Genomic DNA, 26,640 nt, shown 5'->3' with positions numbered 1-26,640 from the left:
ATAAGGCAGTGAGAGCTGGTTAAAGTGAAAAACTGGAATGCCTTGCTTACTTTCTGAACATCTGTGGAAATTAGGAAAATGGTGGTGCTCTGTAAAATCTAGAAGTTCAGGTGAGTTGGCTCACCTGGCACAGGAGGGCTGGCAGAGGCGGGCACCAGGCTTGGCTGCTGGCTAGAGATGGGGTCTTACTGGGACTGCAGATTGCATGGCTGGGAGGTAAGGCAGAAACATGAAGTATTCTCTAGTGTGTTACTTGGAATGAAAGATTTTTCCCATTCCCTCCAGATTCATTCTTATTCCATCACTGAAAGCAGTAGCTGGGGCCAGTGGTGCCATCCTACACACAGCATGCTTCTCTGAGTGCTGTGCACACAGAGGGAGGACTCAGAGAATTAATCTTCCTTTTCATATTGAAATTTGCCACATTTCTTGTGCTGCGTTAACAGAAGGCATCCCAATTCCACCTTCACACAGTGAAATCCTTTCTTGGTGTTGTGTTTAAAGCTCAGGGCGATCTCAGGAATATCCAATTCTGCTGTGTCATGAAAATGCTGTTTTCATTATGAACATATTACTATTTCATTTTGTGGTTTTGTTTTTACCAGCATGGGACATTGTACAGATCTAATCGTGGATGTGCTTAAACAGATGATCTCACACTCCATAAAATATTATGCATCCCTGGCCATAAATGAAAACAACATAATTTTAAAATAAAAGATTAGAGAATGTTGTTGAGATTTGTAAATGCCTTTTGGGTATTGCAATTAATTTTAATGTTATTTTCTTCTTTCAGGAAAAAGGGACTTTTTTACATTGTGTATTTTCTATTTTAATTTCCTTTCCAGACAGTGTTGATAGAGTAGGGACTGGTTCTTTGAAAAAGATGCTCTGAGAGGCACTATCAGTTTGCTGTACGATTGGGTAAGTACAGGACATTTTGGAGGAAAACCAGGGAAACACCAAACTGGGATGAACATCTGCAGTGCTTCTGGATACCAGCTATCCACAAGATGGCTTTATAGGCAAGTGTGTGTGGAAGGGAGTTGAGAAGGTTTAGATAGGAGCTGGAGAAGTAAATCAGTGCTCAGAAAGGTCAGCTTGTGTCACAGGGATCTCGGCCTGTAAAACTTGCGTCGCTTCATCTTCCACCAGAACTGAGTGATTTCCTGAGCGCGTGGTCTCGTTCAGTCACGGCTGGTTGCTCCCCAGTCAGGGCTCGTAAAACACCTCAGTAAATGGTTGTGCTCTGTGTTTCCTGTCCAGGTTTGAACTGATGCGCATGTGCTGGCAGTACAACCCGAAAATGAGGCCCTCCTTCCTGGAAATAATCGGGAGCATTAAAGACGAGCTGGATCCAGCGTTCAAAGAGGTCTCCTTCTTCTACAGTGAAGAGAACAAGCCTCCGGATACAGAGGAGCTTGACCTGGAGACTGAAAACATGGAGAGCATTCCTTTAGATCCCTCCTCCACCCTCCAACCCACTGACAAGCACTCAGGACACAAAGCCGAGAACGGCCCAGGCGTGGTGGTCCTTCGGGCCAGCTTCGAGGAGAGACAGCCGTACGCACACATGAACGGGGGACGCAAGAACGAGAGGGCCTTACCGTTGCCCCAGTCTTCGGCCTGCTGATCCTTAGAACCAGAATCTCACAGAAACAAAACACAGAAAAAACACACGTATTGGGGGAAGAAAGAAAGAAAATTACAATATATTCAAAGCCTACTGTACCTCAGTGGATCTTCAGAACTGCCATAGCTGCACTTGGGAGAACCCTTTTTTCAGTAAACAAGTTATCGTTTTTTCTTTTTTCAATATGCAAGCAGATGTTTGTTTCAGTAAAGGACTCCATTCATGGGGCACACAGTTGGCCTTTTAAAACTCTAATGTTAACACTTAATAGCAACAGAAAACTTGAGATCTGATGTCTCTCTCTCTCTTTCTTCTCTCTCTCTCTCTTTCTGTCTCTGTCTTTGCTTCATAATGGGAAACATATCTGCGTGCAAGTTCAACCGTACAGCACTTTTATCAGATCAAAGATATCGCAGGCCAGGTGGCTCCCCAGTACCTTTGCAAGCACCTGCCTAACACTGTAGGTCTTTATTAAAAAACAAAAAAAACAAAACAAAAAAACACATACAAAAAAAAAAAAAGAAACAAAAAAATAACAAAAACACACAGAAAAAAAAAAAACAAAAAAAAATTTAAAAAGACTGGATTTTTAATGTTGCTCTTTAATCTTTTTAGGAACACGTAAAAGAATAAAAAAGGGCCATCATTCGTCCAAGGTTGTTACCATTTTCAACGCTGCCAAATTTTGCCAAAAAAATGAACTCTGTTTTTTGTTTTTGTTTTTTTTTGTAGGCATGGAAGGAGCACAGTAATCAACTGCTCTGTTTAAAGGAGATCCTGACCAATAAATTCTATTCAATCATACACTGGTATTTAAAATAAAAACAAAAATCAAATTGTCTAGACCTTTTTTCAAAACTGGACAAAATGTGATTTTTTTCTTGCGATGGAGAAGATAAAAGGGATGGGGTAAAGAAACAGCCCTCTCTCCACTCCTGTCCCCATCCCTATGAATTCTGGACAAAACTGGCAGTGGTGAGCTAAACAAACGTGTGCATTTTGTAAAAAAAAAAAAATAAAAAAATTCAACCGCACGCCAAAAATGAAACATAAAAAACATGAAAAAACCGGCAGAGATCTCCATCATTGCAGCCTGCCTTCCTTCACAGGCTTGCAAGGAAAAAACACCTATAAAACAAAAATTGGAGAAGACAAAAAAAAGCAGTAACCGGATTCAAGTATATAATGCTTTGTTGACCTTTTCTCTTTATTATTAAGACTTCTCGAAGGGTCTTGCAGTTCTATGTTAGACCATGGATCATTTGCATACACATTGTCTTTTGTGTCACTTTTATAACTTTTTTACGGTTCAGATACTCATCTATATGTCTGTACAGAAAAAAGCTGCTATTTTTTTTGTTCTTTATCTTTGTGGATTTAATCTATGAAAACCTTCAGGTCTGCCCTCCTTCCCTTCCCTTCCTTCCCACTTCAACAGATTTTCTTATGCTTTGTACTATAGTGTGTAACTTTTACTTCTTCCTTCCCAGTAACTGATACCTTTCATATGATTTGCCATGAACTGTTTAATGCCTTTTTATAAATACATTTCCTCCTTTTTTTTTTTTTTTTTTTTTTTTCCCATTAGTTGTTTTACAACATCTTGGCTGTGTGGGTTACAGGGCTTTTGAGGAGGACATGGAGAAAGAAGGGACACCCTGCGTGGAAACACTCTGGCAGCGGTGTGGTGTTTTTAAAACCCGGTTTTCCTTCCTTCCCACTAACCTCTGCCCAGGCAGCATGCGAGTCTGTTACAGTGCAAGGCATGATACAAACTCAGGTCAGAAAAAAGGTTAAATATTTAGTACATTCTTGTTCAGTGTTTATATTCATTGTTGTACAAGGGTCCTCCCCCTCCTTCCCTCCCTGCTTGTTTTGGTCGTGGCACACATCCACCCACCCATCCCCACACACACTCCCCACACAGACAGACAGACACACACCTTTTTTATTTGTTGGGTACAACAGCAGACGCCAGGCTTTTGGGTCACTGATTTTTAAAATGACTCTTTTAACTCTTCCACCCACGAGTGAGAGCTGTACCGATTGCAGCTGGCGGTGCCGGGCGTTCTTAGGGTGGCCGTTCACCACCTGGCCCCAGCTCTTCGCCTTCCTGCTGAGGAAGCCCTCGTGGAGGATGCCTTGGGCTGCACTTTGCACCCCTGGTCAAAACAAAATAATGCAACAAAACAGCATGCCATTTCCATGGGGCAGGGTGGAAGCACATAGCTGAGGCCAGTGGCTCGGCTAGCAAACAGCTACGTGTTGGCAGCTATGGAAACCTGTACAAGTCCAAGCCTGTTGCTTAAATCATAGACCAAACCTCAGAACAAAAGAAAATGAGTAAGCTTGTTTGTTCAGTTGCAGAAGCCTTGGTGAAAAGGGAAGGAGGGGGCCATCATCAAGTCTATAACCAAGGAGTCGTACCAGTTGCTCATCTTAGTTACAGCATCTAAGCCTTTGTTTAGCACTGATCCAACCAAATGATGGCAGTGAAGAGGTGGTTCTGGGATGGAAATGTTTAAATCTTTTGAGTAAGAACAAAGAATTAAAATATACTGATTGCTAGTTTTGACTGGAGATTTTAAAAAGTTTGTAGTGCTTTTTGCTTGTGTAGTTTAGGTCCCATTATCTTCTCTTGCCTCTGTCCCATAGTTATTTTTCCCTTTTAAAAATGAAAAAGACAAAAAAGTTAATTAAGAAGGTATTCTATGTAGGATTTTTTTATTTATTTTTGTGATATCAGTTTAAATCACTGTAGAGATGCCCCATAATAAATTTAAATACTGAGATAAGGGTTTTTGAGTATGACAGGGGGACAGTTTTTGATTTTTTTCAAACATTTATCTACCTCACTCTTATTTTTTTATATGTGTGTATATAAAAAAAATACATCTCACATTTCTCAGCAGCCAATAAATGCCGTTGATACTGGTAACCTCTCACTCCATAAACCACATGCTCTAGGTTCTGGAGGGGAACAGTCACTGCTCATCACAAAGGGTCACTTCAGAATATTTGCCTCAATTCCAAGGAGCTTGGCCTTTTTGGTCCCAATTTGTTACTATGAGAGAAAACCAAGAGGTGGCTGACTTAAGGTTATTCTAAGGAAACACGAAGCCATTTTAATGTGTTGTCATGGCATGTTTAAAGGAGTGGACAAATAGGTGACCTGATATAAGAACTTTAAATTATGAGTATTTGATCAAATTTGTTACAGAAATGATTTGTTTACAATGTTTGCAGGTCCAGAAGAGTTTCTAGAATAAAGGAATGGACTTTCTATTTGTCCTAAGTCATTCCTGCCAGTCTTTCCTCAGATACCACAAGCACCAAGAAGATACTTGGTTGAATCAGCATTCATTTGGCTCATACAGCAAGCATTGCTTTTTTTTTTTAATTTTCTTTTTGACCAAAACAGTGAAAAAACCTGCCCTGGGCTGCCTGATGATATTACTACATCAAGTTTACAGCTTTGGATCTTTGCTGCTTCTGTTTAATGAAAGCACTGATTTTTTTTTTTTTCTTTTTTTCTTCAAAACTAACATTGAATTGATTTTTTTTTTTAATGTGCCAGTAAAACTTCAGTTCCCTTTTCATCCCCCATTTATATGCTTTGTAACTGTGGATTCTGATGGACCAGCCATCAAATTTTAACTGCCCTCTGACAGAGTGTAACTGGTTTACAGGCACACAGGACTAACACGAGCTTGCCATCAACATGATGTATAATGTTTCTCTTTTTCCAGCTCTGGCAGCTGTTCGTGCAGGTGTTGGTTGTGGTATCTGAATAATGTGGTGCTTGGCTACTTGGAGCTGTACATGGCCTCTTGAATATACAGTCCTGTGGTTAAGTACTACAGGGTTTGTCTTTGGAGGGAGCATTTTTCAAACCCTGAAAAAAAAATAAATAAGGTTTTACTATGCTGTTCTTGTTTTCCCCCTTTTTTTGAGCTTCTTGTGACCTTTTGGTGTAGTGACTATTCCCCTCTCTTGCACATATTGATTACCACAACTGGAGATCCTCAGATCTTTCAGCTGGCTAGGAGGGTTTTGTTAAAACTGTCCAAGTTACTGGTTTTTATAATTTTATGTAGGTGGTTTAAAAATGCATTAGGAAGAAACACTAATGACGTAGCACCCATCATGATAAACATTTCAAAAAGCACTTCAATAGAAGACAGTCATGGGACTAAAAGTACGCATGTGTGATGACAGTCAGCTCTCCTGGACCAAACCACCTTCATGATACCATTGTGTTCTGTGTTTGCAATTCAAGCTTAATTACTTTTTTGTTCTGTTTGTTTCCATAGCTTTTTTTTGTTGTTGTGTTTTGTGCATTTTGAATAGCTTTATTCACATGGGTTTTTCATGCAGACTTCCCTTGGACAGTAAATCAAGTTGTTTATGCATGTGAACAACTGAGAATTAATGTTGGCTTGATAGAGTCATAATATGGTTTGTAATGTTGTTCTTCCCTGAGACCACTGGCTTGTCTGGTATGGAAAATTTATTTAGAACTTGAGCTATGTTTGAATAAAGTTAAAGTAATCCAATTTGTTTATAAATTAAAAGCAAAAGCCCACCCAGTCCTGAAAACCAGCATTTTGACAAATGGTACCAAGATGTTCTAATTGCAGTAGGCTAACAAATTGTCATCGCAGTGGGGGAGGCTTTGATTTAGCACTCGGGCCGTTGTTCTCACCTGACTGGCATTGCAAAGCTTCGCAGTGGCACAGAAGGTGGTTTGGTTGCAAAGGAAGGTGGCTCCTATGTAAGCACAGAAGTGTCAGCTGCTTGGTGCTGAGATGCACTTTCAGGGGAGCGATAAAGTAGACGCAGAAGCCAAGCGTGATGGGAAGTTTGAGGCCAGCCTGTGTCCGCCAAGTCTTTCTCAGCACGATGCCTCTGCTCTGTAAAGCTGGTTCTAAGTGATGTATGATTCCAGGGATGCTCGCACTGATGCTCCTGTTGGTGTTTAGAAACAAGTGAAGCCCGGTTTGCCCAGGACGACTGGTCACCAGACGGAACTGCTCTCAGGTCCTCTGGGAACTGCCGAGGGGTGTTCAGTACAATCTGAGTCTAAGTGAATGACACTCCTGTTGTTGGTATAACTCCATACATATATATCTATATATGCATATAGATATCTGCATATGTATATCTATAATATAGATATATATATATTTAAACCCTGTTCATTCCATTAGTGCAAGTAACACTTGTTTCCTGTTGTTCTTATTTTGTTTGTCAACAGCGTGTTTAATCACTGGGCTAAACAACAGTGGAGGAAGGTGCAAGGGATCCACTCCTTACTAACCAGTGATAAAAGCCAGATATTGCAACTTAACCCATGAGTAGTTGTGCAGACAAGACTTTAAGAATGATGTGTAGAAAAAACACAGTGGCCAGGGGTGCTGAAGATACAGAACTGCAAATAGGCAGGAGGGCTTCAAAGGATGCCTCAGTTCAGAGAACTGGTTGCTCAGAGGTGAAAAGCAGCCTCCAATATTGAGTGCAGCCAGGTAAATCAGAATTGAGAAGTATTTGTATGGAGACGTATGAAAACAAAGGATATGGAAATGCGTATTTACAAAGACACAGGGCTTGGCAGAAGTTTGAAGTTGTTTCCTGAGCTTGGTGTGTGGGACAGCAGCAGAGCTCAGATTCTGATCATTGGTACTTGTAAATAAACCTTTTGACTTTCCAGCTGAAGTAGTAAACTCGTTAACGGGAGTTTGATGGTTTTTATTATCGATCTGTATGAATCAGTCTCAACCTACACTTGGTCTGTTTTGCAAGTACCTTAAGACTATCACTAGGTTGTATGCGTGCGTGTGTGTGTGCGTCCATCTTTTTTTGTATGCGTTACGTTGATTAGTAATCCATTAGCATTTTCAATAGGGCTTTAAGTCCAGTAGATTACGGGTAGTCAGTTGACGAAGATCTGGTTTACAAGAACTAATTAAATGTTTCATTGCGTTTTGTAAGTACATAGAATAATTTTATAAAATGTTTGTAGTTTATTAATGCCTAAAATATAATTTAAGGGCACTTTTCTGTGTCTGTGTGGGTGTGTCTGTATGTGATCAGTTTTTTTTTTTTGATGGTACCAGTTTACTAGCTAGCTTTACAATATGCCAAAAAGGATTGCTAACTTGTCCAATTCATGGCTCATCCCCCTCCCCTTACCCACCCAAGCTTTGTGTCCCAGTATACAGCGAATGAATAAAGAAGTTGGGGAAATGTTCTGTATCTTCAGTATCCTGGTCTTCCAGAGCCCTCTGGTTGGGGTGGGATCATCTTAACTGGTCATTTCACTTTACTGTCTAGTGCAGTTAACTAAATGGACTACACGAACCTCACTGGTTCGGGAAACAGAACGGGTTTTGCTGCTACGCAGTCTCACTTGTGCTGTTCAGTACCTGCTTAACGGTTGCCAGGTGGTTTGAAGGATACGACTGCCTAAGAGAAAGAGGGAAGACAGTTTTGTAATGACTGTTGAAGAACTATTTGCAGATGTCTCATCGTTCTAAAAGTTTGTATGCAGCCTCTAAAGATACTGAGTACCATTTGAAGCTTTGTTGAAAGAGGCAAAGCAGGGTCCCTATTTATTTTTATTTAAGAATACTGAAGATCCCTTCCCCCCCCTGAAATTAGGCTAACTGCATTTCTGAAGTGTTACGATGATTTAGGTATTGTTTAAAGTCAGCTCTTCTGTTTTCTAAACCAGTGAGGTTTGAGATGAAAGGATTGGCCAGAGTTTGTCTACCTCTGGGACAAAAACAAAACTAGAAAGTGCTAAGGAATGGATGCAGTTGCAAATACAACATTTTCCAAGTTTTCTTGTTTAAATTTTTTTAAGAGAAAATTAAACAATAACATGGCCAATTTATTACATAAAAAAGACTTGCTGTGTATAAATTATTCCTAAAGAAATTCCTGTGTTTATATTAAAATGAATCAGTAGATAAAAAAAAAAATTCAAAATGTTTTTGTATATTCTGTTGTAAGAATTTATTCCTGTTATTGCGATATACTCGGGATTCTTTACATTATGAAAAGAAGAAACTTTGTCTATTTTGAATGGCTGAAGCTAAGGCTCCTTTAGTTTCTCTTACTCTGCTTTTTTCTAGTAGTTTCAGTACTACATGATTTAAGTTAAATAAAAGAATTCTGTATGCATTTGTCTCTTTCTGAATTTATTGTTACTTATTGCAGAGCAAGTACAGCTTTAAAAAAAAAAGTAGATCTGTTTTTCTTCTGCCCTTTTGGCTGCATATGATTGAGCAACTCTGAAAAAAAATCTTTGTGGAGGTCAGTACTGCCATTATGTTGTGTTGAAATCTAAAATATTTTAATCCAATGACGCTGAGTTTGTGGGCCCTTTTTCAATGGGACTTTTGGGTCCTGCTTTGCAGTAGGTGGTTTCTTTCAATAAGGGAAGCATTTTTATTTATTTATTCGAAGGAAACCCTTTTATTTACCTCTACAGCAATCCGTAGATGAGGCATTCATCCATCCAGCATGGGGTTATTGGTTTTCTGCAAAGACTGTTGGCAAAGATAGTGGCAAGGAAACTAGCATTACATCTGACATTTCCAATTCCTCTGACTCTTGTCGAAGTCTTGACTAGGGCACAGTGGTGGCCCAGAGCTTGTTCAGGCGTCTGAGCCCTTAGGTTGTCCTTGGCTGTTGACCTTTTTTACTGACATGACACTTGAGGAAATGAGCTTTTGTTTTCCTTAGAAAAATCCCAGATGCCTATATTAAGGTGCTGCTGTTTCATTCTGCTGACTGTTTTTGAAAATTAACTGCTAGCTTTATGTCATAATTGTCTGTTTTGGTACTAGCAAAATTACTAAGGAGAGCATGCGTTGCCATTCTGTGTGTGTTACAGAAGACACTACAAACCTCTGTCTTCTCCAGCATTAATAGTGCAGTGCTTCTGTATATAGCCGCGTCTGAGACATCGAGGAGCCTGGCTTGGCAGGGGAGAAGTGCAGAAGTGATCTGTCACTGTCTGATCCCGAGTTTTACAACTTGGGATCTCATTTGGTTCCTGTTTTGTAAGAAAGATGATGTGCCATAACGCATTCCACAGCACAGTGCTTCAATGATTGCCTTTCTTGGGACAAGTTAGCTTTTTGATTTTTGATGTATAAATCCCTGAATAGCCATGACCCATTGTACTGAAAGACTGTTGTCTTTGTTCTGTGCTTTGTGGAAGGACTACAGTGTTTTCCTTTGGGACAGATACTGAGAATTTGGGGTAAATGGTGTTTTGGGGCAATTTAAACCCAAATTACTAACAGCATTTCAGTGTCTGCCAGATTCTAGCTTTTTATTTGCTCTCTTTTTAAGTCACCCCAGCTCCGTAATCTGTTTTTGATGTGAAAACCAGTGTTTACAGCGGGTCTCCAAGAGATACAGATATCTGAAGAAACATTCAGATAACCGGACCCCTGTGTGTGTTTTGGTTTCACCTGTATTTGAAGTTTTTATATGGGCACCTTCTATTAGATGAACTATCTCGTTGGACTTGAGCAGGGACTGAGGACCTCTTAGATCCAGTGCTGCATGTCCTTAGAGCTGCAAGCATGGATCTTGATTCAGTAAATCTGTAGTAATGTTTTTCTGCCCTTCCGAACTAGGATTGAGCGTCCCAAATGTTTCTTGTTTTCTCTAAAATTTCCAAAAAAAAAAAAACAAACTTAAAAGATTTTAGAAAGCATGTAACAACTTTTAAGTCCACATTCACACACTTTCTTAAATCTGAAGCAACCTTATCATTGTTAGCAATACAAACTATGAATTGTTGTTGTTGTTTTTTTTTCTCTTAAGCTTTTTACGCCAGAGTAGTTTGTTTTCTGTAAGGAGATTTCACTAAAAATAACTTGGAATATAAAAATCTTTTATATAAGGGTTTTAAATAACAATTAGATTTGCTACTTCTAAGAGGTAAGGAATTGCATTCTAAGAAATACTCTTTTTTTTTTTCCCTCTCATGATCCATCTTACTCTCTTTCTTCCCCGCACTGTTTTAACATTTCTAAGATAATTGTCTGTAATGCTTTTCCTAGAGAGTCTGCTGTTACCGATTTGGATAATGGAGGCACATGGATGAAAGCTGCTCTTCCATTGCCATAATACAGAGAAGCGTAATAGGTGTAATCACAGATATACCTGAAATATTAAGAACAAAACAGAAACAGAAACCTGGATAAAGGAACGGTAAACTTTGATTAAATTTAAATATTCTTTAAGTAGCCAAACCATATCTGGTTTATGAAATTATTCAACACATTTGTTTAGTGAGTAAAGGAAATGCTGAAATGAAACAAGCTTGAGAAACAAATATTCCTTATCTGATGATTCAGTTTCTCAGACACTCACCCAGAAGGAACTTTAAAAATAAAAATAAAATCACAAGACATGCATTCTTTTCTAGGTTTCTGTAAGACAAGTCAGATGAGAAAGGTAACACAGCCCCACTGGAACTACAACCATGCCATTACAGTACACTAATAATTTTTTTTTTTGGTGTGGATCATAAAACCACACAGTAATGATGAGATTGTTTCTTTTCTTTTTTCTTTTCTTTCCCTTATCACCCTACTTTTTAGCTTGGAGACCCAAATCCTGAAAGCACAGGCCAAGATAAGCGATTAAAAATAACAATAATTTTGTTTTGTTTTGTTTTTCTTTTAAATGAAGAAATCTTAATAGAAAATTGCTTCAGTACTACTGCAACTCATGATGAGATCACAGACAGTGTTCTAAAGGTACTTGTAATTGTTTTGTTCTTCGGTGTATGTATTTACATTTTGTATCCCTCCCAGTTGGGAAAGATAGATTAAAATCTGCTACCAGTCAGTATTGCTTTCAGACTATAATAGCACAGGTTTACTAGAGTTGGTAATCACAGGGTGTGCTATGTTGAAACTTGTTTCTTTTGGAATTCATAAATCCATGGAAAAAAACATCTACTGACTGTAGTTTTTCACAAAGGCTTCTCTACACAGAATTTAAATTTATCCTAGTTTCATATTATGCCACTTGAAGACCTTGCTTCAAAGTGATTTTGGTTGGAGGAAAAGTTATTGCAAAGATTCTTCAAGGTTAACTGAGCTGGCTGAATTACTTCTGCGTTTACTCTGAGACCCCGATACGCAATGTTTACCTTCCCGCATCTCTGGAAAAGATTATATCAATCCCTTCCACTGAAATGTTTTTCCAGAGAGTCTTCATATTAATTGTAGATTCAATCTTTTCCGGACCATCTAGCATGCAACAGCCACCTTCTGGGTGAAAACCACAAGCATCCATCTCTTTGTAGCCTTTGTTCTTCCCACACTGCTCAAGGATGATGATTGCTTTGGCGGATGAAGCCAGCCCAACATGAACAGTAAGCTGTTTTTTCCCACCGGAGTGAATAACAGGAAATTAAAAATGAGACCTGTTTTTTAAAAACATGTAATGTAATAGTGCCAAGCATTATGTGAAATACTAGCTGCGAGGTAGGGAGTCTTGCTGTAGCTCATGCCTAAAGAAAACTTTGATAAGAGATTATAAATGAGAACAAAATTGTGCTCTGGTTTGTTTTTTTGTTGTGTCTAGTCAACTAAGGACTTCAATGCTTCAGTACATTTTTTTTTTTTTGCACCATGCAATTTATGGTGGATATTTTTTACTTTGTTCTGCATGCAGTTCTGCTGTTTAAATGGCACAGAGTTAAAACAGCATGCTAATTATTGTGTGCTCCAAAGTTCAGTTTGAAACCTTTATCACTGTTTTAATAGTCACTATCCAGAGTTGTCTGATGCATGTTGTGCAATAATCTTTTAGAAATCTTTTTAAAGATCCACTGAAAATAGTATTATCCAGAAATTAAGAGAACGATTGCCCAACCTTGTAACTAACTACTCACTAGTGGCTGAAGAGTTGTCCATATCTTGAGGACTTGCTCCTTTGCTTTTTGGTAAACCACTGGCAGTTCCATGATACGGAGATCTATGGTTTTACCAAGGCCTCTCTTGGACAGCTCCTATAAATACAAAAAAATAAATCAAACAAAAAAACCATGATGGATGTTGGGGATATAAGAACATTGGATTTCTCACTGTGATAAAAGAAATTGGGCTGCTCCAACTGAGAAAACATATGGAAGAGCAATGTAATGCATTGTTTCCTAGCCCCATTGTTTCCTAATGTCACATCTGTGTTGAGCCACTGTTGTATTTTCCAAAGGGATGCTCAGTGTCCAGTGGGTGGTTTGTGTAATTCTTACTGCTTAGGGACCAGTCCGTGGGGAACCATGAAATGCAGGATTTCTTAGAAAAGATCCACGCTGAAAGTATATATTATGCTTTGATGCAGTTACGAGCTGTTTCTCGTGAAGACCTAGTAGATAAACCTGTGCTTCTGGAGACACAAATGAGGGAGAATTCACATGAGAGAATTCACATTCAGCTGGCTTGAAATGCTTCAGGTAACCTCTGCTGTACTGTCAGTACGAGGTCACATTTAGAAAGGGTTTAATTGCGTTTTGGTTTAGAATATGGTTCCCTGGTAAAAGAAGGAAATGTTATTTATTGCGATGTTATCTCTCTGTCATTTAGTTGCAGTTCTGCATAGGATCCTTTCCCAAAGGAAACAAAAATTGTGCTCAGGTTTGAGGTGAAAGAAACAAAGGCATCCTTGAAATCAGCAGGTTGTCCAGATGGTTGGAAGATGTCCTGGAGAATAGTCAGGGATGAATGGCATGTGGAAACAACTTGAAATTGTTTTGTCAGTGGAACAAGGCATAGGTCTCTAAGTAGAAGGTAGAATACTTGCAGTGGCAAGATGCAGAAAGGATGCGTCTGAGGCAGAAAGCGGTCCCAGAGAAGGAAAATGGTGGTTGAAAATTCCTGTTGCATCCTAGGAGACCACTTCCAAAGGAAGCTACAGATTTTCTGAGCTTCTAAGGAGGACATAGGCAAAAAGGCAATAGCAGCAGTATCTGATTAGACGGAGAAATTTGTAACTTTTTTGTCCATGTCATTGTTTCCTCAAGCTTTCCTTTCTTACTACGGATACTTGTGCGGATGGGGCCCACAGTTCTAAGCTGTGTTAACTGGGAAGTTTGCCCTTCAACGCTGACTTCCTATATAAACTGTTCCAATTTTCTTGTCAGCGGAAACATTGATTAGCTGTGCTCAATAAACTATTTGACACAAGCAAGGAAACAATGCCTGCAGGGAAGTAAACACATCTAGAGAACACTGCCAGCCTTTTTTCCTCTGGGCGCTGACAGTCTTTGAGAGGCCATTGCATCATCTTGCTTAAGAATGCTGCACTGTGTCTTAGCTTCCAAAAAAGAAAACCCCAGCTGGTTCACAATTAGCATTTTATTTTCTCAAACATCTTTAATTTTAACATTTAATGAGATTCTTCCTTTTTAACTGTAAGGCTTAAAGTACTTGACTATCCATAACTTCGGTACAGAATTTGGAGATGAGAGGAGTTGTTAGGCTACTCTCCTCTTGTGCTGTCTGGACTGACATTCTGTTGTCACCATTTGTGACAGGAAAAATGCAGGAATACTTTTTGTGCAGAACAAAATCAGAAGCTGGCCGGTAGCCCAGAGCTGGGAATTTGTGTCAAAGACAGATAGTTTGCTTCGTCCCACGAAATTCCAGCATGTTGTCAATAATGTATACTACTCTGTTGTCTAGGAATCCTAACCACGGGCTTGCACACCATTACAGCAGATGTTGTGCAAATGAAACAACAAAAATGGTGAAGGCTAAGACAAGGAACAACCTGAATATTTTTTGCATTTAAGGTGAGAGGCTGAAGATGGTTAGAAAAGAAGACTGGATCTGGAAACTAAAGAGCTCACAGTGGTGAATTATTTCAGTAAACAAGTGTGTCTGTTGTAACTGAAACAGAAAAGGAAATGTTGAGGGATGACACAAGTTTTGGAAGACATTTTTGCGGGAAAAGTGGTTGAAAAGAAGGCATAAAGGTTTGTTGTTGTTGTTGTTGGATTTTTTTTCTAAAAGGGAAATGGAATCCAGCATTATCAGCTGACAATCTGGAGTGATGGTGAGTTGTGATCATAGCCCCAATTCAGAGGAGCTCTGGACCATGTCGCCTCTCCAAACAGAGGTGATTTGCACAGAGCAGTTGAGCTCAGAAGCAGTGGTTGTGTGTCCCACTGGGTGTTACAAGCAACAAGCAACCTAAACTTTTAGAAAACTCCAGGAAATTTCACACAGCTTGCTTGAGTTCCCACTGATTTGGGTTGCCTGGAAGTCAGGGGGTGAAGGGTTATATTGTGTGTGTTAATTTTGTGAACACTATTCGAAAAGGCATGTGTTGGTGCAGAAAGAAAAACACAAATATCCGCTGACCCAGTCAGTCTGCAATCATGTTGCAAAGGTTTTTTTGGTTGCAGGTTTAGTTTGTGTTTTGTTTTGTTTTGTTTTACTCCTGTAGATACCTCTTTAAAGCTTCAGGGATGTAAGAAAGTTCCAGAACAGCAATGGAGGAGCTGAATAGCAATGTCTTAGTTTCACAGATGATGAAACTAAAGCAGAGAGGGAGCGAGAGAGATTAAATGACAAATTTCCAAAGACCACATGGCCAGTGGCAGGATGAAAAACTGCTCTAAGAGATCTGATCCTCATCTCCTGATAGCAAACATAGTTCCCAGAAGCAGTTGGAAATGTGACCTGTTCTTTGCACTAACAGTTTAATTGCTGTGAATGTTGTCACTCAACTTGCATTTGTGCCCTATTAACTGGAGACTTCGACCTTGGTGGTAGATTGTCCTGCTAGGCTATTTTAGCTGCCAAGTACCAGACAGGAGTTTCTGGAGGACACACAGAAACAGGATCAGATCAAGGGGTACTAGGTGGGACCACCAGGCTGTAACACAGAATAAACAGTTCAGGGAATCTGAGATTCCGAGGGTCCCATGTGGTGCTGAAGAGCGCATCATAATATCTCAGTGTGGTCTGTCTGCAAAAGTGGAGTAAATGCTTGGTGGTGTTTTCCTCTAGGGAGACTGCTCTGTGCTTCAAGAGTTAAAAGTGCTGCTGGTGGAGATTTCATGCATATTTTAGGAGGGTATTTCAGGTGAATGGACTTATGAGAACCATGAAAAACTTAGTGAGACAGGTTTCTGGAAGAGAAGCTGTGCTTCTAGTGCTAGACAACCATGTTGGGCCGTGTGACAGCATCTATAAAAGCTCTGAAGCTTTTCTCAGTGACCCTGAATTGACAGGTTCACCTGTACTTTCAGATCCTTTTGATTCTCCTTTTCCCTAAACACTCAAGAGGGGCACTTGCTAAGGAATGAGAGAGCTCGATAGATGTGATGCTGATGGATGCCCTCTGTGCGAGGCTTCCTGTGCTGCGAAGAGAACTTGGGTTAATGCAAACATAGCACGGTACGCCTCGCATGCTTTGAATATTTTATTTCCATGTTACAAAAGAGGCAAGGTACATAGCATCAATAAGAACTCCAAGAACTCAGAACAAATGCTCTTTCTAAACCAGCAGAAACAGAGATTGGTAAAGTCTTATTAACACTTATCATCTGGTTCTTGGAGATACCAGAAAATGGAAATTGCTTTTCCACCACATCTGAGGTAGTAAATAGTTAATTTGTAAGAGAAACAACACGGCACTACTATTTTTTGGAGTGCCCAGTGAAGGGCATGGAAGGGATGCAACTGTTGGAATGGCTGTATGCTCACCGGATCAGTGTCTGATCCATCCTACAGCAAGAAAAGAGCTTCAGGAAGGTTGCTGATCCCATCAGCAAGGTGGAGAGTGAAAAAGCATCTTACAACGGAGCTGGCAACAGTGATTTTAAGGAAGCATATGTGTGTAAGAGTGAGTGTTTCTCACAAAAGTGAAGCCATTGCTCTTTGGCAAAGGCTCCATTCCTAAAGGCATGGAGGGTGAGGCTGTACTTTGAGAGTTAGGATTCTAGGGCTCCCAATACACGTACTTCTACAGGTGTTGAGGTGCTTTTGGTGTGAGGACCTGCCTGGGATATGAAGTCTTAAGACAACAGATACCAGTGTTGCAACATCACCAAGACTGCAGTGGTATCCTGGCTTTCGATAAGTTTCAATTCATTTTGAGCTACTAATTAGGATCGTTCTGGATAATGCTACACAACCATTAATCCTGCATAATCCCATTCAGTAGCTCTGGTCTGACTGCTCAGAGCTTCCTTGATGACAAGTATGAGTGTACTCTTGCTTAATTCTCAGAAAAGAGACTCAGCAGGAGGGCTTTATGTCACTTTAGTGATCCGTGCAGGATCCACAAGCCAAGTCTACATTTTGCTATCTTTAATATCTGTGCATGAGCTTCCTGAAGACCATTGGACTACTCATGTGAACAAGCCCAATGAACAATACCATGAGATTGCTATTTAGTATGGAAAAGCCTATCAAAATTCAAAGTACTTCCAGATTTGCAGCAAATTTCCCTGAATTGTCTGGATTAACTACCTTTGCCAGGGAATAGGAAACCAAAGCAGCATGACCAGCATGAATAAAAATTAATTCCACACAGAGGGTGTCACACCAGAGGGAAATGGATTCGTTATCCTCCATACACCAGGACTGACATCTGTTTCATTATGGAATGCTGTAGTCCATGTTATATAACTTCCTGGCATAGCAAGTGCATGGCATTGTTACAGAAAACTCATCTCATCAGTGCGTTTTGGCTTTAGGCTGTTTTGCTTGCAGATAAAGAACATGTTTTATTTTCAATGAGAAGCGGATGATATTGTGTCCAAAATTAGAACCAATAGGAATCAGGAGATAATGAGTACAAACATTGTCAACTGACAAATATTTGTGGTTTAGGGCACATGTCAAGTTGAAGTTGAGATAATTTATGGGTCTCGTGTGATGGCTGGGGTGTGGAAAGGTATAACAGAAGTATTTTTGTTTCTTGTTAGCCTACAGGGATAACATCCCTCATGACTTTGGATAATAGATCTGTTCTTCCAAACACCAAGTTCCACTCAGTGTTCCTATCCCAGCAAAGCTAGAATAGAAAATCTGTATGGGTTGGTGAAGTTGCTATAGCTTTGCTCTTTGGAAAAAGTTACTAGTTCCTTGTTTTTCCATCATTTTGGCTTGACTGCACTTCACTTTGAAGACAGATCCTCAGTAGCTGTCACCAAAAATTGTAATACAGTCATAGTCCTGTAGGGTCATTATCTTTCTGTCACCACTAGTATATAGTCACCACTTATAGCTGCCTTTTTCATTTCAGTCTCTTGATGAATTTAAATATTTACAGCCTTATTTCAGTTCCCCTAATAGACCATACGCCCCTCAGGCTACGCTTGTATGAGAAGGAATTCAACTTAGACGTGATAAAATGCATTGTGGTATGGAATGGCCTGTTTACAGAAGAGAGAGAGAAACTGTGGCATTAGTTGCAGATAAGGCACCATTCCCAAGGGAAAAAAAAAATCCTAAATGTATTAAATAATATTTTGGAAAAAAAAATATTCTTGCAAATGATTTTAACTTAATTATTCTCTTCCCTCCATGTTGGGGGGTCTTTTCTAAGAGGCACAATTCTATTTAATAAGACACGAGAAGTAACTTTCTAGAAGGGAATAGAAAGCCTTGAAACAGTTTATGATTGGATCGCCTCCCTCCCTTTTTTTGTTATGCTTACCTTCACTGCTTCCCAGCTAGAATTAACCAGGTGTTGTCTAAAGGGACCAAAACCTGGGAAGGAAAAAAGATGCTTTTAACCTATGTTTGCACTGCAAGTTTAGATTAGGTGACATGTAGGTGACATTAGGTGACATGTATGCACCCACATTTTGTTCTTTGTTATAATATTTTTGTTTATGGAGGTTGCCATTTTCTTAAGATAGTGTTTTTTCTCGTTATAACATTTACAGGAATAGCATTTTTATTTTTATATGTGCTGACATAAGAGCTAATCCCACAATCTTAATTCATGTCAAGGCTTCCTTATGTGATGTCCTTAACTGAAGCTGGGAAATGTACTGGAGCCAGTGGGACGGTTCATGTAAGTGATGATTTGGGTGATGATGATATCATCTGCTGCAGAAATACCACTCCTAAATGAACTGGTGTCAAATACTCCCAGGTCACTGTCAACATACTATTCTTATTGTTAAGGCTCGTGAAGATGAAGGCATGCATGTTTGAAAGAGTAAAATTGGATTTTATTTGTAATTTTTTTTTTTTAATCCCAGGTAACAGAAAATTAAGTTTTCCATCAGGGAAAATGTGCTTTTTGTGGTACTGGACAAAATCTTTCATCACTTGTTCTCCACAGGAAAAGAAAGGGGGAAAGGGAAAAGGACTTTTTGAATCCAAAGTACTAGATTTAATTTTACAAGATTCGTTAATAAAAAGAAAAAAAAAATCATTTTGACCTAGATGGGCATTTTGTCATTAAAGAGTTTGATGGAATACTCCCACAATCTTTATTAATCTCAATTACTGTTCTCAGTCCATTGTGTTGGCAAGTCTTTGATACTGGGTGGCAGGAAAACTGGTTTGTGAGATGGTTTTAATGCTTCACTTTTTAAATATTTAAAAATCTACAAATGGACAAATAAATACTTACAGCATATGATTGCTGTTTTGCATGTTGAAAGTTACTTGTACATGGGAACAATTAAGCCTAAATGTAGGTTTATGACAGCTTTAATAATTAATGGTAGATTTTAAGCATTTCTTAATTTGTTGATACTTATTTCGTAACTGCTCACTATTTTCTCTTTAATATTATGAAAAGCCTGATGGTGCTAATACTTTTGCCAATGATTTCCTCAGGCTTAGGTTTGTACTAGGGGGAGGAGAGGGAATAGGGGAAATAGCATGCATTTCACATTCACAGGGAACAAAAAATATCTGACTAGTCCCACTCCATTTTCAGAGGGAAATTAGGGAGACACTCACTTCATTCTGAAGCTGTTGTGCATGCTTGTGTACCTGTGTGCGTGTGGAACAGTAGAATTGTAATACAGTTATTAAATAGCTCACAAAACCATGCATCTCAGCCGTGGCCTTAAGAAACCGCCATTTGGGATAAAATTGTTCTACAAAAAGAAATGAGTAAATGTAGGAGAGTTGTACAGTACTGACATACCTGCAACAACTTCAAGAGCTAACTGGCTCAATATTATTAGGCACTATATAACAAACTGGGCTCGGTGCCAGCAGGTTTATATTATGAGCAGGTGAAAATGTGACAGAGGCATGCTGTGATAATCTCTGTAATAGCTTAAAGATGCACCTGTGTCTCTAATGGGACACACTAGTCTGAAACCATTTGAACGAGTATAATTTCTGCACCTAAATGGCTATGTAAGGAGAGGAAGAAAATATAAGGTGCTAAAGAAGTGTGCCCATCAAAGTTATATGCTATAAATATCATAGGAGAGAGCCAGGTTGGCAGCCTTTTAAGAGGTTAGCAAATACCTCTTGCTCTCTTCTGTACTCCCATTCATTTCAACTGCAGTTGTTTGGAGCGAGCCAAACTAGTTCTGCTCATCTTGGAGCCATTAAAAAAAAAAAAAAAGTGTTTAATTGAAAACAGCAAGATGCAGATCTCTTTGATGTAGCTTCAACCTCATTCCTACGTCCTCAGATGACCCACACTGGAAAATTATCCAGCAACTCACATGTCAAGATATGTGTAATGATTGCCTTTAAATGAGCCAGTGGCAATGAGAGGAATAGTGAGCAGCAGCATTCCTTAAGAGCTTTAACCTTTTAAAAAACTCAGAAGTCTCTAGCTGGTGTTTCCGTCACTGTAATTCAGCAGCAGCTATAGCCAGCAAGAGAAAGAGAAATTCTGTCCCTTGTGCTGCACGTTCAGGCATGTTCTTTTGATATATTTAATTTAATGGTCTAGTTTAGTGGTGATGAGGCAGCATCTCCTGTTTAAATTTCCCTTACCTTGCCATGAATCTGAGACCCTGAAACTTGCCATGTGTTGCTCTAATTCTGGACGCTGACTATGTGACATTGTGATGCAACCTGGTTTTGTTGCTTTAGAGCTCCTTTTGGGTAAGCTTTATCTAATGCTAGCCTGCACTGCCTTGAGCTACATGGTTTGGATCAGATAGAATGTCAACAAAGATTAAAACATGGAGAGAATGAACAACAAATGAAACTGTATGGCAGTGAAGAGGGCATACTGCAGCCTGTTTCTTCTGACATATATCTGATTTTCTTAAGAAGGCACCGTAGTAAGTTATTTTCCATGTGGAATTGTTAGTATGACCATTTGCTACTGTTTTTCCCTCCAGGGAACTGTTTATGACAGAGATCAAGTGTGTGAGCATACTATCTCTAGCTAAAAGAAGAAGAAAATAAAAAATCTTACCAGTTACAACCACAGTGGATTTTGAATCCATGCTCCAACAGGTGAAATCTTGTTGTCTTTCACTTCCAAACAACGGTATCACAATTCATGCATCTGTGGCAGACTTCCTCACTTGGGGCATCTATTTTTTGATTCAAGCTGTTCAGAAGCATGCACATTTCTATGGGATGAAGAAAAAGGTTTCATCCATGGGATTCACCTTACATGGATAGTTTGTGATCTATGTAACTTTCAAAACAAATTGTTACGTTTCATTATTAGAGATAGAAGCCTGGTTAATGGGGACTGCACCAAATGTCTTTTCCTGTTACCAGGCAAGCAACAGCAGTATTTGGGGAAGAACAAAGAAGTCTTAAAGAAACTTTTTGAAAAATATCCTGCAATATCAGCAACGTGTTTATATACAAGTAAGCAAAAGTAATTAAATCAATTTTATCGTATGTCTGTGAATACTGTGTTTTCAGCACAGCTGTAATTCACTTTAATTGTGAACAATTCATTAGCTACAAACATTTATCTGTCCATTTCTACTGTCTTTGTGCCTCTTTCTTACCACCTATAAATACAGAGAGGCAACTCTTATGTTTTTCCTCCTAGCACTTACCTAGTTTACTAGTCTTGAGCTTTATCTTATGCCTTTTATTAAATACTTCAAGCACCTAACACTTTTAAAAATAAACAGGAAAATATTAATTTGCTAAAGCAAAACATTTACTTGGTAATAACATCCAATGGACAACGTATTACAAAATTTCTCTCCAACATAAAAGGTCAAAGGAACCCTGGAAGGTGGGTTATAACTTGTTGAAACTGGGGAGCTTAATTGTCTGTCTTCATTAACTGAAGTGCAAGAACCAATAGGGGGCCTGAAATCAAAACATATGCACATTGTCACTGCCCAAAACAAAAGCATATGAAAGTCCTCTCGGGAATTATAACTATGTGGGCAGAGGGTTTTGCTGGGTCTTGTTTTGAGTAGGAAGTGTATGCGTGTGTGTGAGAGAGAGAGGAGAAATAAACTAAGAATAGAAAGCCACTATATAGTCTCAAGAGAGATGGTAATTATGAGACCTTAAGAAAAAAATGCCTGAAGAAATCTCTTGGATTGGGTGGTGGCTGAGCAAAGTTTGGAGCTATGAGCTGCTTCTGTCATCTGAATCCTCCTGCGCTGAGAGAGAGAAATTTGTGGATTCTTTTAAATAAAATGACCCTGATTATACCGCCCATGTCTCTTCCTGACTAATACAACTTGCAAAACTCACTTTTGCTAGCCACTGAGGCTGAAGGAGCAGCTAATACAGTATATGTGAAGAACTCTTCAGCTTTAAATAATGCCAAATTTGATGCAACCTTCAGTGAATTGCACCTACAATGCTGTAGCCTTTAGTTCCCCTAGGTCAATTAAGATTTTTACCAATTATTTTCAGTGTTACTGGTTACTAAAACTTCTCCTGTGATACTGAACAGGACAATGACATACCAGTCCTCACAGTTATTTCAGACGTACTTACTTTTTAAATAGATATTGGTAAATTAAAAAAATAATTATCTAAGTTTACCTTGTATAGGGAGGTCTAATGAACAAAGCATATGCAAGGAATAAAACAGGATTTAAGACCTACAGTTGCTTAATTAATTTCCTACACAAGAAATTATGAATGTGTTTTGTTTGTGACATTATAGCAGCTTTATAGACATATGGAGGGTATTTGTTGAATGCTGGGAAACACAAGGCATTTTATTAGATGTTCTTGCATGGTATAGATATGTCTGTTAGATCCATAGACTCTGAAACAACTGAAATTAAAGCTACTCTTTAAATTTTTGAGAAACTACGAGCGTAGCTTTACTATTAGCACTCACACATATATGTATTCATAGCATATGGATACTTGAGGTTGGTGCAAATTTTTCTCCCTTTTTTACAATTAAGAAACTGAGCCCTGGCTATTCGAAGGCAAATCACAGACACAGCTGACTCAGCCATAACTAACACCGGTTGTTTTTCCTCCTGCTGTATACAAACATGATTGGCATAGCACTCATTTTGGGGCAAAAAGAAATGGACACAACTCAACCACGAAAGCCAACGTTTTGGCTTTGAACACTTTACCGTACAGTTGCCTGATACATTTAAAAAGGTTTTGAGCTGCTAAGAGGAAAAGGTATTTTCTGTAAATGCACTCTCACCACATTGCAGAAGTACCAGAATACTGCTCAAATAGCTCTTTAGTGGTGAAGGTAACAAAAACTGAATACGGCCCTTCATTTAGTAACAGCTCTTCAAATTTTATCCCTTTTATTATTACTTACATATAGATTTTTTATTTCTTGCTATTGGCAAGAACGAACCAACATGTTAAACTGTTAAGTGGAAGTGTTTAATATATTCCAAATTTATCTCAGCCGTCCAACGTTTAATGAGAGGAGGGAGAAATCAAGCTGTTATGCTATTTAACACTAAACTATAATGGGACTTTAAATAGAAATTTCAGCATCTAGCACTTTACATTTCTTTTGCATTCAATAAAAATAAATGATCCTCAGGGAAGACCAAAGATGGCATACAGGTAGGTGGAATATAACGTCACAAAAAGAGAAGAGACAAACATTTTGGTGTTAAGTTTGATATTTCCTATAGACCATTGGTCTATATGATGATGAAACCTCTGGGCTGAGAACATGCATGATACTCGGGGAATGCTGGAAGGTGCAAAGCTTCAAGTGATCACAAGAATGTGAAGAAACTCACTGATGTGCTGTGAGGTGGTTGTGTGACATTGGCTTCTTTGAGAGTGCCCGTGTATGTGCTGAAATTGTGTTGCCCTATTGTGAAGGGAAAAATTGCTTTGCCTTGTTGAGGAAAGAAAATACAAGTCTTTGTTACCATGTTTTTAAAAATATTTGAAGGGAAGATCAACCCTGTGGAGTTTCCTTTTAAATGCTGACAGGGAGCAGAGTGTGTAGCAGCAACGTGAGGCACTTAAAGCACGTTCCTGAAGCGTTGTGTCCGAGGGACTGAAACCAGTGGTGTTCCCCAACAGCAAGCCCAAAAGAAAGTGTGCATTTTTCTATGCAAATGTACTATTATTTCCATGTACTTCCCCCCCCCCCCCCTATTTTTTACTTTGATACCTGTGCTAGCTATTTTAGAAATAATTAAGCAATCAGACAATCTCGGTAGGAAGGCTCCCAGGAGTCAACACCTGCATTCTGTTTTCTAATTTTGACAACTGTGTATTCTTTTTCATATTCCTACCTCTACTTTAGTTCTTAATATCGAGCAGCAGGCGAGATTTTTCAAAAGCCTCTTTCACATGACTGAAGATCACTGCGGTACATGCCTGAACAATGCCATAAAAACATCATTTTTTGCACTTCACTATTCCCAGCACTTAACGAACCCGGCATTAGCCCTATCGTTTGTCAAACTGGACCTTTTAAGTGAAGAATTTAGAACTCTTATTCAGCATTTTTTAACGTTGAAGTGCGATGCTTGCCTGGTGCTTGCATTGGGGGGAGGACAGGAGCTGCTCCTTAACCCCACCACCACCTTGCCCTGCGTTTGGAAACACCTTCTCACCCTTTTTAGCCTTCTCTCCTAGAGAAGCGGCGCCAGGGTTAGGGTTTATCGCAACCTCCGCTCTTTGTTCCCCTCCGGCCACCTCTCCCCTCAGCCCGGCCGCGGCCCCTCGCGTCCCGCCCTCAGCGCCCCGCCGCCATCCCCCCGCGGGCCGGGGCCGGGGCCGGGGGCGGGCCGGGCGGCCGGAGCCCGCCTCCAAGGCACTGATGGAGGCCGAGGGAGGAGGACGAGCAGCCGCTGGTAAGAGGGGAGGGAGAGAGTGCTCGCCCGCGGCTTCGCCTCCTTCCCCCGCCGGCCCCTCGTCCCGTCTCTCCCCTCATGTCCCCCCCGGGCCGGCTGCTCACCCGCCGGGCGCCTCCTCCTCCTCCTCCCGTGAGGGGCCGCCGGGCGCCCCCCGCCGCCACGAAATGGCGGCGTCTCCTCAGCGCCCGCCTCGAGGCGCTGCTGAAGCGGCCAACGTGCCGCCCCGGCCTCGTCACCGACACCTCAGTGCCCTCCTCGCCCGCGGGCACGGCCGGGCGAGCTCCTCGTGGCCGCGTTTCCAACCCGCAGTTTTCCCCAGGGTGGCTGAGGTGAAGAGGTGCCCCCGGGGTGGTCCCGTCTGACGCCCTCCTCAAAGAGGGTCTACCAGAGCAAGTCCCTGAAGTTTTTCTCCCTTTCCCAAGCACACAAGGAGCTTCTCCAGTTTTTTTTTTTTTAGGGTAGCCCAAACCCGCCTTGAAGCAGAGAGGAGCTGGGGAGCTGGCCCCGCAATTTCTGTCAGCTTTGGTTCAGCGGGTGGTGCTGGTAAAATGGCGCAGCTGGTGTGTGTGTGGAGGCACAGGTGCATCGGCCTGTGACCTTAACGGTGAGGTACTGGAGAACTAATAAAGAGCAGAGGCAGTGCTGTGTAAACATACTTCTACATCTGTGAGGCCAAATTGCAGAGGACACGTTAAAGTGTTTACTCAGACTGAGTTACAACACGGTTTCGGGGACGAAAGGAGCAGTAAACACATTGTGTCTTGACCACCAAGAAATAACTTGCTGCATTATTTTGGTGTAGAGAGGAGGTATAAAAGGCTTTCTACATTGCCCTTGGTTACTTAAGAAAGGGTATTCAGTAAATACTTGCTACTTGCTTTGTTGATCATGAGATGCTTGTAGAACAAGAAATACATGGTTTCTAATGATTAATTTTGGGGGGAGAGAAAAACCATCTGCTTTCAGCACAAGTTAATCTACTGGGGGTTTTGGCCATAGCTAAAGCTCTTCTCTGCCCCGTGTGGGCCGACAGAGAACTTGCAATTCGTTATGAGGTGGAACACAGCTTTGACATGAGTAGACACTGAGTTCCCAAAAGACAATGCTCCTGGTGCTTGGTATGGGAGCTTATTTTAGGACAGGTGAATCTTCTGCACATGCTCTATCATGGATTTCCAAGGCAGTCTGGCGTGTGTAGTGTTCCTGGTTTATATTTGACTAGGAGCACTTCCAAGAATCTCTGTTCATGCACTTGTTTGGATAAGGGCCCGTTGCATCACCTCAGTTAGCTTTTGCACTGCTTTCCCTCCTGCTCTGTTTTTATGCTCTTCTTTCTTAATTTGTCACGCTAGCAGGTAAATGGAGAGAAAGTGAATTTATCTTCTGAAACGCATTTTAAGTTGCTGCCATTTATCTAAAGCACCTACTTCATCCCCTTCAGTAAAATAATGATGTTGTTCATTAGTTCCTCTAACTGCTGATGGCTAAATGCACTGTAGTCAGATGGCTCTATTTTTTCCCTCTTATCAGCCACTTCTGAAAGTCAAACATTGGTAATAATCCTTTTTTTTTTTTTTTAATACTCTTAATTCTGCTGATGTTTTTAAATAACATATCTCTAGATGAATGAGCCTCATTTTTTCATGTCCAGGCAAATGTACTGTTGGGCATTTCAGGTTCTGTCAACATTTTTTCCCCATTTTTTTTCATTATTCTCAAATGTTTAAAATAGTTCTTCTTCCATTCCCTTCCTCTTTTGGAATGGATTACATTG

At 40.1% G+C, this 26,640-nt stretch overlaps 3 protein-coding genes across 8 annotated transcripts in view; 2 read left to right on the top strand and 1 right to left on the bottom strand.

Annotated features, from left to right (window-relative positions):
- IGF1R (insulin like growth factor 1 receptor) overlaps positions 1-8,818 on the top strand; it is a 175,824-nt gene extending 167,006 nt beyond the window's left edge. For both annotated transcript variants that reach the window (XM_038185039.2, XM_027466223.3), the window contains exon 21: positions 1,267-8,818. In XM_038185039.2, the coding sequence (XP_038040967.1) occupies positions 1,267-1,633 (367 nt within the window). In that variant the 3' untranslated portion in view covers positions 1,634-8,818. The remainder of the gene's footprint in view (positions 1-1,266) is intronic.
- PGPEP1L (pyroglutamyl-peptidase I like) lies at positions 7,727-25,466 on the bottom strand. Of its 5 annotated transcripts, XM_038185042.1 has the most exons (8): positions 24,968-25,466; positions 21,041-21,200; positions 18,344-18,396; positions 12,564-12,680; positions 11,817-12,046; positions 10,732-10,819; positions 9,121-9,186; positions 7,727-8,098 (listed from the first exon to the last, which is right to left on the bottom strand). In XM_038185042.1, exons 2-7 carry the CDS (start codon positions 21,069-21,071, stop codon positions 9,148-9,150), a joined length of 558 nt encoding a protein of 185 aa, XP_038040970.1. In that variant the 5' UTR covers positions 21,072-21,200; positions 24,968-25,466; the 3' UTR covers positions 7,727-8,098; positions 9,121-9,147. The 5 variants fall into 5 exon arrangements, with proteins under 5 accessions (XP_038040970.1, XP_027322029.1, XP_038040972.1 ...); XM_027466228.2 differs by having other exon boundaries at positions 9,121-10,819; XM_038185044.1 differs by lacking the exon at positions 10,732-10,819.
- LOC101796143 (protein FAM169B) overlaps positions 24,711-26,640 on the top strand; it is a 39,955-nt gene continuing 38,025 nt past the window's right edge. Inside the window, exon 1 of the mRNA XM_027466224.3 lies at positions 24,711-24,863. Coding sequence (XP_027322025.1) covers positions 24,830-24,863 — 34 coding nt within the window. The 5' untranslated portion in view covers positions 24,711-24,829. The remainder of the gene's footprint in view (positions 24,864-26,640) is intronic.

Source organism: Anas platyrhynchos, chromosome 11, assembly GCF_047663525.1.
Source record: "Anas platyrhynchos isolate ZD024472 breed Pekin duck chromosome 11, IASCAAS_PekinDuck_T2T, whole genome shotgun sequence".
NCBI lineage: Eukaryota > Metazoa > Chordata > Aves > Anseriformes > Anatidae > Anas > Anas platyrhynchos.
This window is presented reverse-complemented; position numbering and strand designations above follow the sequence as displayed.

Coding starts and splice junctions, on each gene's coding strand:
- PGPEP1L (XM_027466228.2), bottom strand. CDS start 21,071: ATGGATTCAAAATCCACTGTGGTTGTAACTG. Junction 12,047..12,563: donor GGACAACTCTTCAGCCACTA/GTGAGTAGTTAG, acceptor GGGAAAAAACAG/CTTACTGTTCATGTTGGGCT. Junction 10,820..11,816: donor TTTTCCAGAGATGCGGGAAG/GTAAACATTGCG, acceptor TTAATATTTCAG/GTATATCTGTGATTACACCT.